Genomic DNA, 13220 nt, shown 5'->3' on the forward strand with positions numbered 1-13220 from the left:
TAATAAAATTGCTGTAAGCAGAATCTTAAACTCAAAAACTCCTAATGTAGCTTCATGGCAGATTGCAAGCAACTATCAGGTGCATACGCCACCTACTGGCGCCCTCTGCTGGCGCTTGGGTCTAACTGATTTTATGGGTTAGTACCTTGAGTGAGCATGGTGTAATTATTGACATCAACAATGGCGAGCTACTAGTTTATTTGATTGAAAATTTTACAAATTTTAATAAAACGAAAACATTAAGAGGGGTTTTAACATAAAATTTCTATAACTTGTATGATCATTTATCTTTTAAGAACTACAAGTCTTTCTATCCATGGATCACTTTAAGAGAATGTTATGTTGTTATGTATGTTAATGTTAATGCTATCTTGTTGATTTATTGTTATAATAAACAAATACAGTACTTATGTTGAATGTATAAAATCCGTCTTGTGTCTTATCTTTCCATTCCAACAATTTACAGAAAAATATGGCATATTTTATAGATGGTTTGAATTACGATTAATTAATTTTTAAGCTGTAATTAACTCGATTAAAAATGTTAATTGTTTGACAGCCCTAAATATAATATAATAATGAATAATAATAACACTATTAATTAAATAAATAATAACCCTCCTTCAGCCAGGAAATAAATAACAAACATTTTTTTTTTTTTTTTTTTTTTTTTTTTGTTCAGGGGGCCGGACCAAATGTGGCGGCAGGCCGTGTCCAGCCCGCGGGCCGTAGTTTGGGGACCCCTGTATTAGCGATTTGTTTTAAAAAGTCATTTAAAAGAAAAAAAAAAAAATCAGATGGAAAAAAAAAAGAGACCAGAAAATCTCATTTCCCCCCCAAATTAATCTAAAAAAAAAAAAACTTGGATTGAATGCGTCTCAATTTTTATGTAACGCGCCTTTAATGCTAAACGTAAAATGCGGCCACGTTGCTAGGCAACAAATGCCAAGTTCTAAAAGCGCCAGACGGTGGCTCGCACGCGCGGCCAGGCTCAAAGCGCTCCACCAACTTTAGTTTCATTTTAGATTATAAAAAAAAAACACTTAAGTTCGTATATATTTTTCCATTATAAGACAAGAAAGTCGTTGTTTTGCGTGTCACAATGGCCAACGCGCACCGGAATAACGTGCTCGTGACGTCGTGTCTGAAGCAGCCGGTGGATCCGCAAACCAGGGCGCCGCTAGCCTCCTACGAGCGGGAGAAAGAGACGCCAAACTCGGCCACGGTTTACGTGGACAACCGGGACGACTACCAAGAGAAGCAGGATGAGGTAAAGCACACCAACATAACATTATGTCAACAATACACGACTATGTCACATGTACTCTGTTTCAATTGAATCACCTTAGCAGTTTGTTTTAATGCAGTAGTATAAAGTAACCTAGTGGTAGAATTGATACTGAATGTTCAACGTCAACTTTGGTAAGTAATTCATAGGATTGTGAATCACCATTTTCATGACACGATACAATAGCTGCAACAATTCAATTCAAGTGTCTATTTTTAGGACAGTAATAGGACAGTAATTAAAAATAAACTTTCACTTAACCTCATAAATCAACATATGTGGACACCACTGTATGTTGCTGAAGATTGTGTTTGTATTGAAAAAAAAATCTTGAGACAAACATTGTGCTATGAACCGTCTATGGCTGCAGCTATCGATTATTTTAGTAGTCGATTAATCGATGAACTAGCTACTTCGAATTATCGAGTAATCGGATAAGGAACAAAAAATTAAAATCCATGAGCTGAGCCTCAAACGGTATAAAAAAATTAATGAGGATCTAAGTCAGGGGTGACCATATTTTGATTTCCAAAAAAGACGACTCTCGGCCTGGCCTTGAGATACTTGAATGTTACTCGAAGTTCACTCAAAGATGCTTATATTTAATATATTTAAAGTGTGCCTCCTGCGTCTGGATAGAAAAATTCAGATGTAAAAAAACAAAAACAAAAAAAACATAGGCCTATTGCAATATAGTATATATTATGTACTATGTAGAAATATATTTTTTACTCAACAGGCTTGATTCTTCCTAAAAAACAAAACAAAAAAGGATGATGATAAAAAAATAAAAAAAAGTAAAATAATGCAGACCCATGGAAATGTAGTCCAGTCAATACACACACACAGTAGGCTATAATAAATTACTATCACGACAATTGTCGTTGACAAATTGTTATCGCCACTCAATTTTTATTCTCATTTAATGTTCTAGATTGTATGGAAACTAGAGCTGCAGCTATCGATTATTTTAGTAGTCGATTAATCGATGAAGTAGTTAGTTCGAATCATCGTGTAATCGGATAAGGGACATAAAAAATTAAAATACCTGAGCTGAGCCTCAAACAGTATAAAAAAAATAAATACATGAGGATCTATGTACAACAAAAGAGCAGTTGGCTAAAATCCGCTAGCTGAAATGCTATAACATGCTAAAGTTGTTTTTTTTTTTTTTTTTTACAATGATCTCTACAAATAGTCCAGACCCGTATTCCCACAAAAAAAAAAGAAATGGCCAAATATACCTAGAAACTAAATTACGAATACATTTAAAAAAAAAAACATTAGCTCAAACAAAAACTTAGCTTATGTTGGTCTTAACAGGGAGCAGCTGGATTCAGCCATGTGAAATGAAGCAGACAAGAGGGTAGTGTATCCACCCAAATCAATAAAACTAAATGCAAACACTTTCAAAACAAACCATTTCAACACCACTTTAACTAAACGAATACTCGAAGCAGCAAAATTTAATACGAATCTTTTTTTCTAATCAAATACTCAAGTTAATCGATTAATCGTTGCAGCACTAATGGAAACAATAACCGAAATAAACTGACAAGCTATTCAACCAGCATGTTTTCAAACGCAGCAGTTCAAAACTACATTGCCCATAATGCCTAGTACGGCTGAGCTCACTGATAGCTACCCTATTAGTGAGTACCGGGACCCGAGGCAAAAATCGAACTTTGCTATAAAAGTTTACAATCATCGGCAGCGCAACAATGCGACACAAAATGGGATTTTACAGATTACGCCAGTACAAATCTCCGACAGAAGTCAACAGTTGACTTTATATGCGTATTTATCTAAAAAAAAAACTCATAAACACAGCTACTTATAATATAATACTAACGTTCAACCAAATAAACGAACGCAGAACAATTAAAAGACTAATACAATATACTGCATCTCTGTGTACACATATAACCCAATATACAACAGAAGACACATGATCGACATTAACAGGAGATAAATTGACAGAAAGGTGTATGGAGCCACGTCTTACAACTCTTATTTGAACTCCTTACTGTCGTCTAATCTCTCGACAAACCGTCAGTAGATGGTGGTAATTCCCCATGAAATATTGAGTAAACTGCAAACAAAAAACAAGAAGATCTACTCCTTCTCCCACGCCTACTAGTAGGAGCCTCGTCAATGCAAGCAGGCACTGCCCCCTAGCGACCGGAGGGATTCTCTTCAAATTGGCCCGGTGAAAGATCATAAAAACCGGACATTTTCAGGAATTTATATAACCTGGCCGGACGCTCCGGAGAGCACGTGATAAGAGGACTTGTACGGGCAAAAGAGGATGTTTGGTCACCCTAATCTAAGTATAACAAAAGAACAATTTGCTAACTTACATAGCAAAAATACGCTAGCTTAAATGCTATAAAAAACGAATGTATTTTTTTTTTTTTTTTTTTTTTACAGTGCTCTTAACAAATGGTTCAAATACATATTCCCACAAAAAACAGATTGATATGCCTATACATTAAATTATGAATGCAGTAAAAAACATTAGCTCAAACAAAAACAAAAACTGAATTGAGTTATGTTATATTCACTGTTGCCACGAGAGAATAGTATGTCCACCCAAATTAATTAAACTAAATGCAAACACTTTCAAAACAAACCATAACAACGCCACCTTAATTAAACGAATACCCGACACAGCAAGATTTAATTCCAGTCTCTTTTTCAATCGAATTACTCGAGTTAATCGATTAATCCTTGCAGCACTAGAACCATTCAATGCCATTCCTGGGCATTGTTTTTGATTATAGGAATTTATGAGGTGAGATTTTTCGTGAACATGTCATTAAACATTTTTTTCCCTCTCATTAATCATTAGTCTGCACAAAAAAAAAAGCATTTCCTTTTTTAAATCATCAAGTAAAACAGAACTTCAAAAATGCTCATATATGCCGTTATGCTTAAGTTACACTTAATTTTACATACCTTGGCAGAATTTGTGAAATAAAAAATAGATGTGACTGATAATTGAACAAGGACCATCTTGTTATATTTAGCTTTTCTAAATTTCTTACAGAGGTGAGTAGGGTAGCCAAAAATTTTACTTAAGTAAGAGTAGTGTTACTTCAAAATAATATTACTCAAGTAAAACGAGTCATCCAAAAAATGTACTCAAGTACAAGTAAAAAAGTATCTAGTGAAAAGAATACTCAAGTAATGAGTAACATTTTGAGTAACTGCTTACAATGTTTGATTTTTATTATTATTTTTTAAATAATGGTATTTTTTTTCTCTCAGCACAAACTTATCTATATGAACTGTTATTGTAATGATACTGTACAATAACCCATTACATAACCATGTTAAGCCAAATAAATACAGAAAAAAAAAAAAATCATTGAATTACAGCAAGAGAGAAAAACGACAGAAATTAAGCATTATTCATCCAGAAAGCATGAGGGCCCTCTAGTGGAGGATGTAGTTCCTAGTTTGAATAATGAATACTGTAGTTTAGAGATGTCCCGATCACGTCATTTTCAAACTATCGGAATCGGCAAAAAAAATATCGGCCATGCCTTTTATTAATATATATATATATTTTAATTAAATCGTTTTCTAATTGTATGTAACGTTACAGACATAATATGTTACACTCATCCAGAGTCTTTAGTTTAGGCTTAAGGTAGGGTTATCAAATTTATCCCGATAACGGCGGTAATTAATTTTTTTAAAAATGTATCACGTTTTAACATTTAACGCAATTAAGGCATGCACTGCACGATCCACTCACGCATTGTTGCGCTCAATCTGTAATGGTGCCGTTTTACCTTTATAGTGAGATAAAAGGCAGCGTAAAATGAGTAGAGTGAATTTTGGCAGCCTTTGGAGCCTTTTTTTAATTGGCTAGAGCCTTACAATCCCTCTCCCTACGATTAGAAATATCATGGGAAGCAATGTGGGGAAGCAAGGTAGCAATTATTCTTTTTCTTAACACCTTATGTTATTTCCCAACGCAGAGAAGATATATCAATTGGTAGCACTACGCACAGTCATGGTTCCACTTCCCATCATGCATTTGGGCATGGCTACACTATCATTTACTTTAAAGCTCAACAAATACACTAGATGGCAATATTTAGTCATAATATACAAAGTCACAAGTCTTTCTATCCGTGGATCCCTCTCACAGAAAGAATGTTAATAATGTAAATGCCATCTTGAGGATTTATTGTCATAATAAACAAATACAGTACTGTATATTGAATGTACTGTATGTTGAATGTATATATTCGTCCGAGTTTTATTCATTTTTTTCTTAATGCATTGCCAAAATGTATATGATCTGGAAAATTATCGGGAATGATTGAAATTGAATCGGGAGCAAATAAAAGCAATTGGATCAGGAAATATCGGGATCGGCAGATACTCAAACTAAAACGATCGGGATCGGATCGGGAGTAAAAAAACATGATCGGAACAACCCTACTGTAGTTCCTTCATAGTTACTATTATGAAATTAAAAGGATCTCCGGTTTTCCAAGGTCTATCGTTGCCAAATAAAAACTGGGAGAGAGGTTTAAATTCGCGCTTTGAGTCATGTTGAGGGCAGCGCTCTATATCAAATACTTCTTTTTTTACGGTATTTTAAAGAAGCCACCTAATTGAACAGGCTGTCGTGATCATAGACCAGCAAGCTTGCGTCTGATGGGTCTTATGGAGTCATGTGGTTATTGCGACGCGACGTCTCATTAGTGAAATTAGTAGCGCTACTCTTGGCATCGCTGGCAAAAAAAAAAAAAATCTAATATGTAGAATAAAGAGGAACAATGTAATGACTCTTGTGTAGCCCAAAGTAGTAGAATAAGGAGTAGCGTTTTTTTCTTCGCAAATCTACTCAGGTAAAAGTAAAAAGTATGGCTTAGTAAAACTACTCCTAGAAGTACATTCTTCTCAAAAAGTTACTCAAGTAAATGTTATGGAGTACATGTAACATGTTACTACCTACCTCTATGTCTTACACAGTGGTACCTCTACTTACGAATGTCTCTACATACAGAATTTTCAGGTTAAGACACTTCTTGACAGGAAAAAATTGCCTCATGTTACGAAAAAAATTTCAGGATACGAAAGCCAAAAATACAGTCTGGCTGGTCCTCGCAGCTCCCAGAGTTTACTGAACGTAACTTACTTATTGCTGCTCTGCCATTGGCTATTGCCTAGGATTCCTGGCATCCAATTGGCTAAGAGGGACCTCTTCTGTATGTGTATGTATATATGCCAGCATCCGCTTCATTCGCACCACGTGTTCCGTAAGCTTTACATGAGTGTATCAACTTGTATTCTTTACTCTATTCTTAGTTTTTTACATCATGGACAACTCTGATTTTACTTTTCTTGTGCAGTAATCTACCGGTAATTGTAACATGTATTTGTTAAATGTTTTGATGCATTTGTATGCATTATAAAAGATTTGTCAGAATTTTGGGGGGCTTGGAAAGGACTAGGGCATTTACATGGAAAACGCGTCTCAATTTAAAGAATTTTCAAGTTACAAAACTACTTTCAGAACCAATTGATTTCGTAAGTCAGGGTACCACTGTAGTTTAATTTGAATTTCATAAAAATCTTTCAAGAACTAACCAAATTTTACAGATTCTGCCAACTTGTAATATTCTCTTACTTACTTAATAACAGGAAGGCTGGATTCAGATACTATTGGAAACAAAGTACTGCACAACTTTTTTCCAAGCCTGACTTACTGGAAAACGCGTCTCAATTTTAAAAATTTTCAAGTTACGAATATACTTTGAGAACCAATTAATTTCGTACTTCAAGGTACCTCTGTAGTAGACATGTGCCGGTTACCGGTTTCACGGTTTACCGTGGTGTGAAAACGTCGCGGTTTCAAAACCACTAAAATTTTCCGTCATACCTTAGTACGGTATTCGCTATTTTTCATGTGCCAAAATGCAGCCGAAGTGGCTTGGTGCGGCAGCGCTCACCCCTTCCCGTTTGTTGCCTTGAGTGTCAGTGATGCTAGTCTGCTAAACAGCCAGCAAACCCACAAACAAATCCTCCAAACACAAGGCGTACTTTTCTTCAATTTATTGAGCACTCAAATCGTGGTGAAATATACAAATGAATACATTTAAAACGTTGTACAATTGTATTTTTCCACGTGTGATTAGGTTCAACAGGATAGCAGTAGCACCATTAAAAAGTTCGCCAAAAACAAAACGCACATTTTCCTTTCAAATTCAATATACAAACTAACTAAAACTTACAAAGACGAATGTTAGCCTAGGCTAAGCTGGGAGAGCAGCTTCGTTGTGGTTTTATGTCTCACAGCCGCTGAGTGAGAGACAAGCTTGAATGAAGGGGGGGAAGAAAAAGAATCGCGTCAAAGATCGCTAATTGAGAAAAGGAGGTCTTATTAACTTATGAATTCTTTGTTCTTTTTAACACAAAGGCATGGCATCATGTAGACTAGAGTTGACACAGTGGCTGAAAATGGCGAAACTTCACTTGAGCTTCCCCCTTAAAAAAAGTCATACAGTATATATTTTTAATTTTATTTAGAAGTCTTTTTACTCTTTATAGCAATTATTTTGTTCTTACTCTAATATTGAGCAACTTGAGCTGTGGCTGTGGGTATAATCTAGGTTCTATTTATTTTAATTTTATACAAAATATGTTATTTTTTGTTTATTTATTTTCACATTATATTCATGTTCCTATTTGCAAATATGTTTAGAAAAAAAATCCTGTTCAATGGAATTTTTTATTTATTTATTTTTTTAAACCCATACATCTCAAAATTTTGGAGCTATAATTGCAATACCGTGATACCGTGAAACCGCGGTATTTTTGCTCACGGTTATCGTACCGTGAAAATCTAATACCGGCACATGCCTACTCTGTAGTTTAATTTGAATTTCATAAAAATCTTTCAAGAATTAAACACATTTTACAGATTCTGCCAACTTGTAATATTCTCTTATGTACTTAATAACAGGAAGGCTGGATTCATATCAGATAGTATTGGAAACAAAGTACTGCAAAACTTTTTCCCAAGCCTGACGTACTGGTAATTAATTTTCATATAAACAATTTTGTGATGATTTATTTTTCCCCAAAAAATTGCACATTATACTTGAGAGGTTACAGCTTTTTAAATACTTTTGAAAGTGTATTTATTGATTTTGGCCTAAGTATAAACTCCCTAATTCTTTATTACTTGAGTTTGACAGATAACTAAAATGCTTTTCAATGATATGTAGTATTTTTTTCAGTAATGGTTTTGTTGAATAATTGACCTTTTATTTTTTTGCAGATGGAACGCTGAATATTTGACTGATTTTACACATTTCTTTTGTTCAATATTTTAGTTTACTACCTAAATGAACCTAAATGACATTTGTGGAACATTTGATGGATTTATGCCAGAAAAAGTTTGTGTAACGATTGGATGGGAACACTTTGTCTACCCTTCTATTCGTAGATAAGATTAAACAGCGTTCCAGTTGTCATGTTGGTAATCTCCTCGTTCACCTCCCACGCTCCACCTGGCATGCTTGGTGTCTGGAGGCCATGTTAAGCTAACCTCAGTGGGCTGCCCTCCATATGGAGATCTAATAGGCTTAAACTTAATTGCATGCTGGTTGACAATGGAGATCTAAACATGAACAATTGTCCACCATGTTCTGATATTTGAAGGCGGAGCCTCTAAAGTCCAATCTTATTTTGAAGTAAAAGTCCACAATTTACAATTATGATTCACAAGACAAATTTCAGGTACAAGCAAAATAGTATTTTTATGTTCTTCTCAATGCAGTATTATTCAGAGTACCATGTTTTTGAATTGTACTGACACATTAAATGAAGTCCTGCACAAAAAAAGTTTCCCCTTTTAGGTAATGTAATGCCCTCACATGTGGGCAAGGAGAGCCACAGTTTCAATTTATTTAACGGGACAAACAATCAGTTATGCAAAAAAAAAAAAAAATCAGACAGAATGCTGTTTCCTGCTGCTGATCTATTTACTGTAATTTTTGCTCTATAAGGCACAGCTGACAATAAGCCGCCACCCCACAAATTTGACACGAAAACTGCATTTGTTCATAGATAAGCTGCACTTGACTATAAGCCACAGCTGTCCTCACTGTATTATGAGATAATTACACCAAAAGATTTTAACCGGTAACACTTTATTTGACAGCGGCATCGTAAGACTGTCATAAGACCAAATGAACCATCATGAAGCTTTGAACCAATTGGCTGCAAAGCTTCATTTCTTTAAGAAGCTTCAATTTGACCATCACTGTTCTCTTGGGGGAGACAGACAGCCTCTGCTGCCAACAATGTTGTCATCCAATATGCCTCCTAGCATGCATTGCAGCGCTACATATGTAAATAATAACCAAAATTCATGTTCTGTGCTAATTATTTCTTCAGTTACTTTTCCAGTTGTTTCATTAATTGCTAGTAGTAGTCATGGTATTTGGTAACACTTTATTTAACAGTGGCGCCATAAGACTGTCATTAGTCAATCATAATTATGACATGATGGCACTGTCATGAGCATTAATAAATGCTTATAACAGATGTCATTTAGTGTTACCCAGCAAATTATCTCAGTTTTGAATGAATACAAAAGATTCAAGCTGGACATAAATGGAGTTAGTGACATAATTTGCTGGATGACACTTATTAATGACCTCTGTCATAAGCATTCATTCATGCCCATGATATTGTCATGTCATAATTATGACGGTCTTATGACGACACTGTTAAATAAAGGGTTACAGATTAACCCAAATAAATAAACAAATAAGCCACACTGAGCTATAAGCCACAGGATTCAAAATGAGGGGAAAAAGTAGCATCTTATAGCCCGAAAATTATAGTAAATCTAGATCTGGAGGAAATTCTTGAGGCTTCTCCCCTCAGAGTACCCATCCAACATACCAATACTACAGTATACAGTATGTTGGGTCATTCCAGAATCGGAGGATATTTAATGTCCTACCCATCAAATTTTGAATAAGCCACGAAATACTAAAACATGCAGTTCCTGTGTAAATCTACTTGTCCTAAAACAAAATTGTAAAAAATGAAGAGAAACCAAGTATGGAAAAAAAAAGTACCCCACAAAAATGCAATTTTCTCTTCCCACCTCCCTCTAATGATCAGATTGACTTACACGTGATAAAAACATTACATATCCATCTATACTTTGTCATAATTTCACAGGTTGAAGGCAACCTGTCATGTCTCAAGTAGTTGTGGTTCTTCTTCTTGTTCTTGCTAAAATTTTGCTGCTTCGAGGATTCGTTTAATTAGAGTGACGTTGTGATGGTTTGTTTTGAAAGTGTTGCATTTAGTTTTATTGATTTAGGTGGACACTGCCCTTTAGCGGCAATGGTGAATGTGCCATAACTCATCTAACATTTAGAGAGATTAAGACCAACATAAGATTGTTTTTGAAGTTTTTGTTTGAGCTAATATGTTTGTTTATGCATTCGTTATTTAGTTTAGAAATATATTTTGCTGTTTTTTGTGGGAATATGTGTTTGAACGATTGGTTAAGAGCATTGTAAGAAAACGTTAGCATATTATAGCATTTAAGATAGCGGATTTTTGCTATTCAAGTTAGCCAATTGTTTTTTGTTGATACCATTTGAGGCTAAACTCAGGTATTTTAATGTATTTTTCAATGCATGTATTGCTCTTCTGAAATGAAAGTGTGATTCTGCATCGTTTGAAGAAACACTAAGGAATTTTATTTTGTAATTGTATTTAGTGCTCTTTTGAAAGTTTTTGTATGAGCTAATGTCTTTTTATAGCATTCGTAATTCCAAACTTTTGAACGGTAGTGTAGGTATTCTTAGCCGTTTTTTTTTTTTGTGGCAATATGTGTTTGAACCATTTGTAAAAAAAAAAAAAAAAAAAAAAAAAAAAATTAGCATTTTATAGCACTTAAGCTAGCTGACTTTTGCTAAGTAAGTTAGCCAATTGTTCTTTTGTTGTACTTTAATCTTCATTTATTTATTCTTTTAATGCCGTTTGAAGATCAGCTCAGGTATTTTAATTTTTTTTGTTCCTTTTCCGATTAGTCGATGATTCCAACTAACTAGTTCATCGATTAATCGACTACTAAAATAATCGATAGCTGCAGGGTCCGTGTCTCTTTTGGTAATTGGATATTACATAAATAGAAAAATAGAAAAAAGGCTGGTTATTTGGTTTTCGTTTTAAAACGGAAAAATCTAAATTGAAATACAGCTTGATTTTCTTGCTTCTTATCTAGAACGAGTAAGGAAAAGTCCCAAAACAGTGTGATTTTTAAATTTTAAATTCTTTACCCAAAATAGAATTTAGCACGAGACAAAAATCGAAAAATGGTCCGTATATTTGTTTTTAGTTACCAGAAGTTCTCCTACTGACCAGGAGATGGCGACAGCTTGACGCCAACACATATGCCTGCCATCCGTCGGTCTTTGTCAGTCACGTGCCCAAACTAGCGGACGCGCCCCCAGGCGCCATTTTGGGTGTACCGCGGATGTAAACAAACCAGAGCAGGAGGAGCCAGGGAAGCAGTGAGTTTTTAAACCGTTTTAAAACTTTTTGCTTCAAGCATGAGAGGATACCGTACAGGGACAAACTTATCAAGGAGGCCAGGGATCGGTATTTGGCTAAATTGTCGACTATCAATAATATAGATCCGTACGACCTCCCTACAAAAGAATGGAGCTCCGACGCCACATTACTGCCTCCAACTTCATCGCTGGATATAACAAACTACCTCGTTTACGGTATCATTGCTTACACATATGAACAGTTTAAACTATAAATCTCTCGAAGCTCACGGACATTTCTCGAATGGCTGGGTGCAGGATCTCTCAGCATTTCGACCGCAGGACTGCGACAACACGGAACGCTAAAGAAGACTTTTGGATCTGCTCTCGTTGCTCCTCCAAGAAACATGATACAGCTCTCACTTGAACCATAGACCATGCTTGAACATTGTTGAACTTGAATTGTAAATGGTGTTATACTTATATAGCGCTTCCTTGAATATCATCTTAAACATCACATGACTAAAACAGGTGAAGGAACTGTCATAATGACATGCAAATTCATGTATAGTGCACAATATATTGTTTCAGTGTTGACATTGCCATGTAAAGATGTGCACTTCTCTCAACGCAGGACTTGACATGTGAAGTGGGACAAATTTACTTGAATACGTTATTCTACAACTAGTGTTATTTTACTTCGTATGCACACTTTATATTTCCTTGTATTGCTATTTTCTGTTTACCATTGTGTTGCTGCTGTTTTGAGAATTTTAGTAAAAATTATACATCTAAAAAAAGTAAAACTGTAAAGCTTCTCGTTTTGTTAGCAAACATCGTATTTCCTATTCAGTGTTAATCTCCACAAAATTGAATGTAATTAGTAAAGAACTTTTCATTATCAAAACCAACACTGGTTCTTTATGTACTTGAGAGGCAGAGAGTCAAGAAGACATCAAAATTGTCATTGACATACTTTATTAAACAGGTGATCTAAAAACGTATAAAAACTTTGCTTGTACAAATACTACAAAAAGAAAACTAATTGTATTAAACTATTGTTGGGCAATGGTTTGTCAGTGCACAGCACACAGTGACAACCTTATCCAACATTCTGGCTTCTTCACCTTCACATGGAAAAATCATGTTTATGGGCATGGTTCCTGCTAAGAGCTTATACTTCTGACAAACATTTCAGATGACCCTTTAAACATGGATTCTCAAATTTGATAAGAAACAAATGGCTCCCTTGAGTGTAATACCTATTAAGTACTTTAGTGTGGTGGTGCTTGTTGCTAGAAAACATTTGGGCACATGTTTTCATATTTGATGGTTTCTCAGTGAAATTTTCAAAACAGTCAATAATCACTGGCACTCTGTTT

General features: G+C 35.0%; 1 protein-coding gene across 3 annotated transcripts in view; it reads left to right on the forward strand.

The window, feature by feature from the left end:
• Nucleotides 1-953: 953 nt before the first annotated feature.
• fam161a (FAM161 centrosomal protein A) overlaps nt 954-13220 on the forward strand; it is a 37210-nt gene continuing 24943 nt past the window's right edge. For 2 of the 3 annotated variants that reach the window (XM_057843943.1, XM_057843942.1), the window contains exon 1: nt 954-1270. In XM_057843943.1, the coding sequence (XP_057699926.1) occupies nt 1103-1270 (168 nt within the window). In that variant the 5' untranslated portion in view covers nt 954-1102. The remainder of the gene's footprint in view (nt 1271-13220) is intronic. The other variant, XM_057843944.1, reaches the window with a different exon arrangement.

This window comes from Corythoichthys intestinalis, chromosome 8 (assembly GCF_030265065.1).
Source record: "Corythoichthys intestinalis isolate RoL2023-P3 chromosome 8, ASM3026506v1, whole genome shotgun sequence".
Taxonomy (NCBI): Eukaryota; Metazoa; Chordata; class Actinopteri; order Syngnathiformes; family Syngnathidae; genus Corythoichthys; species Corythoichthys intestinalis.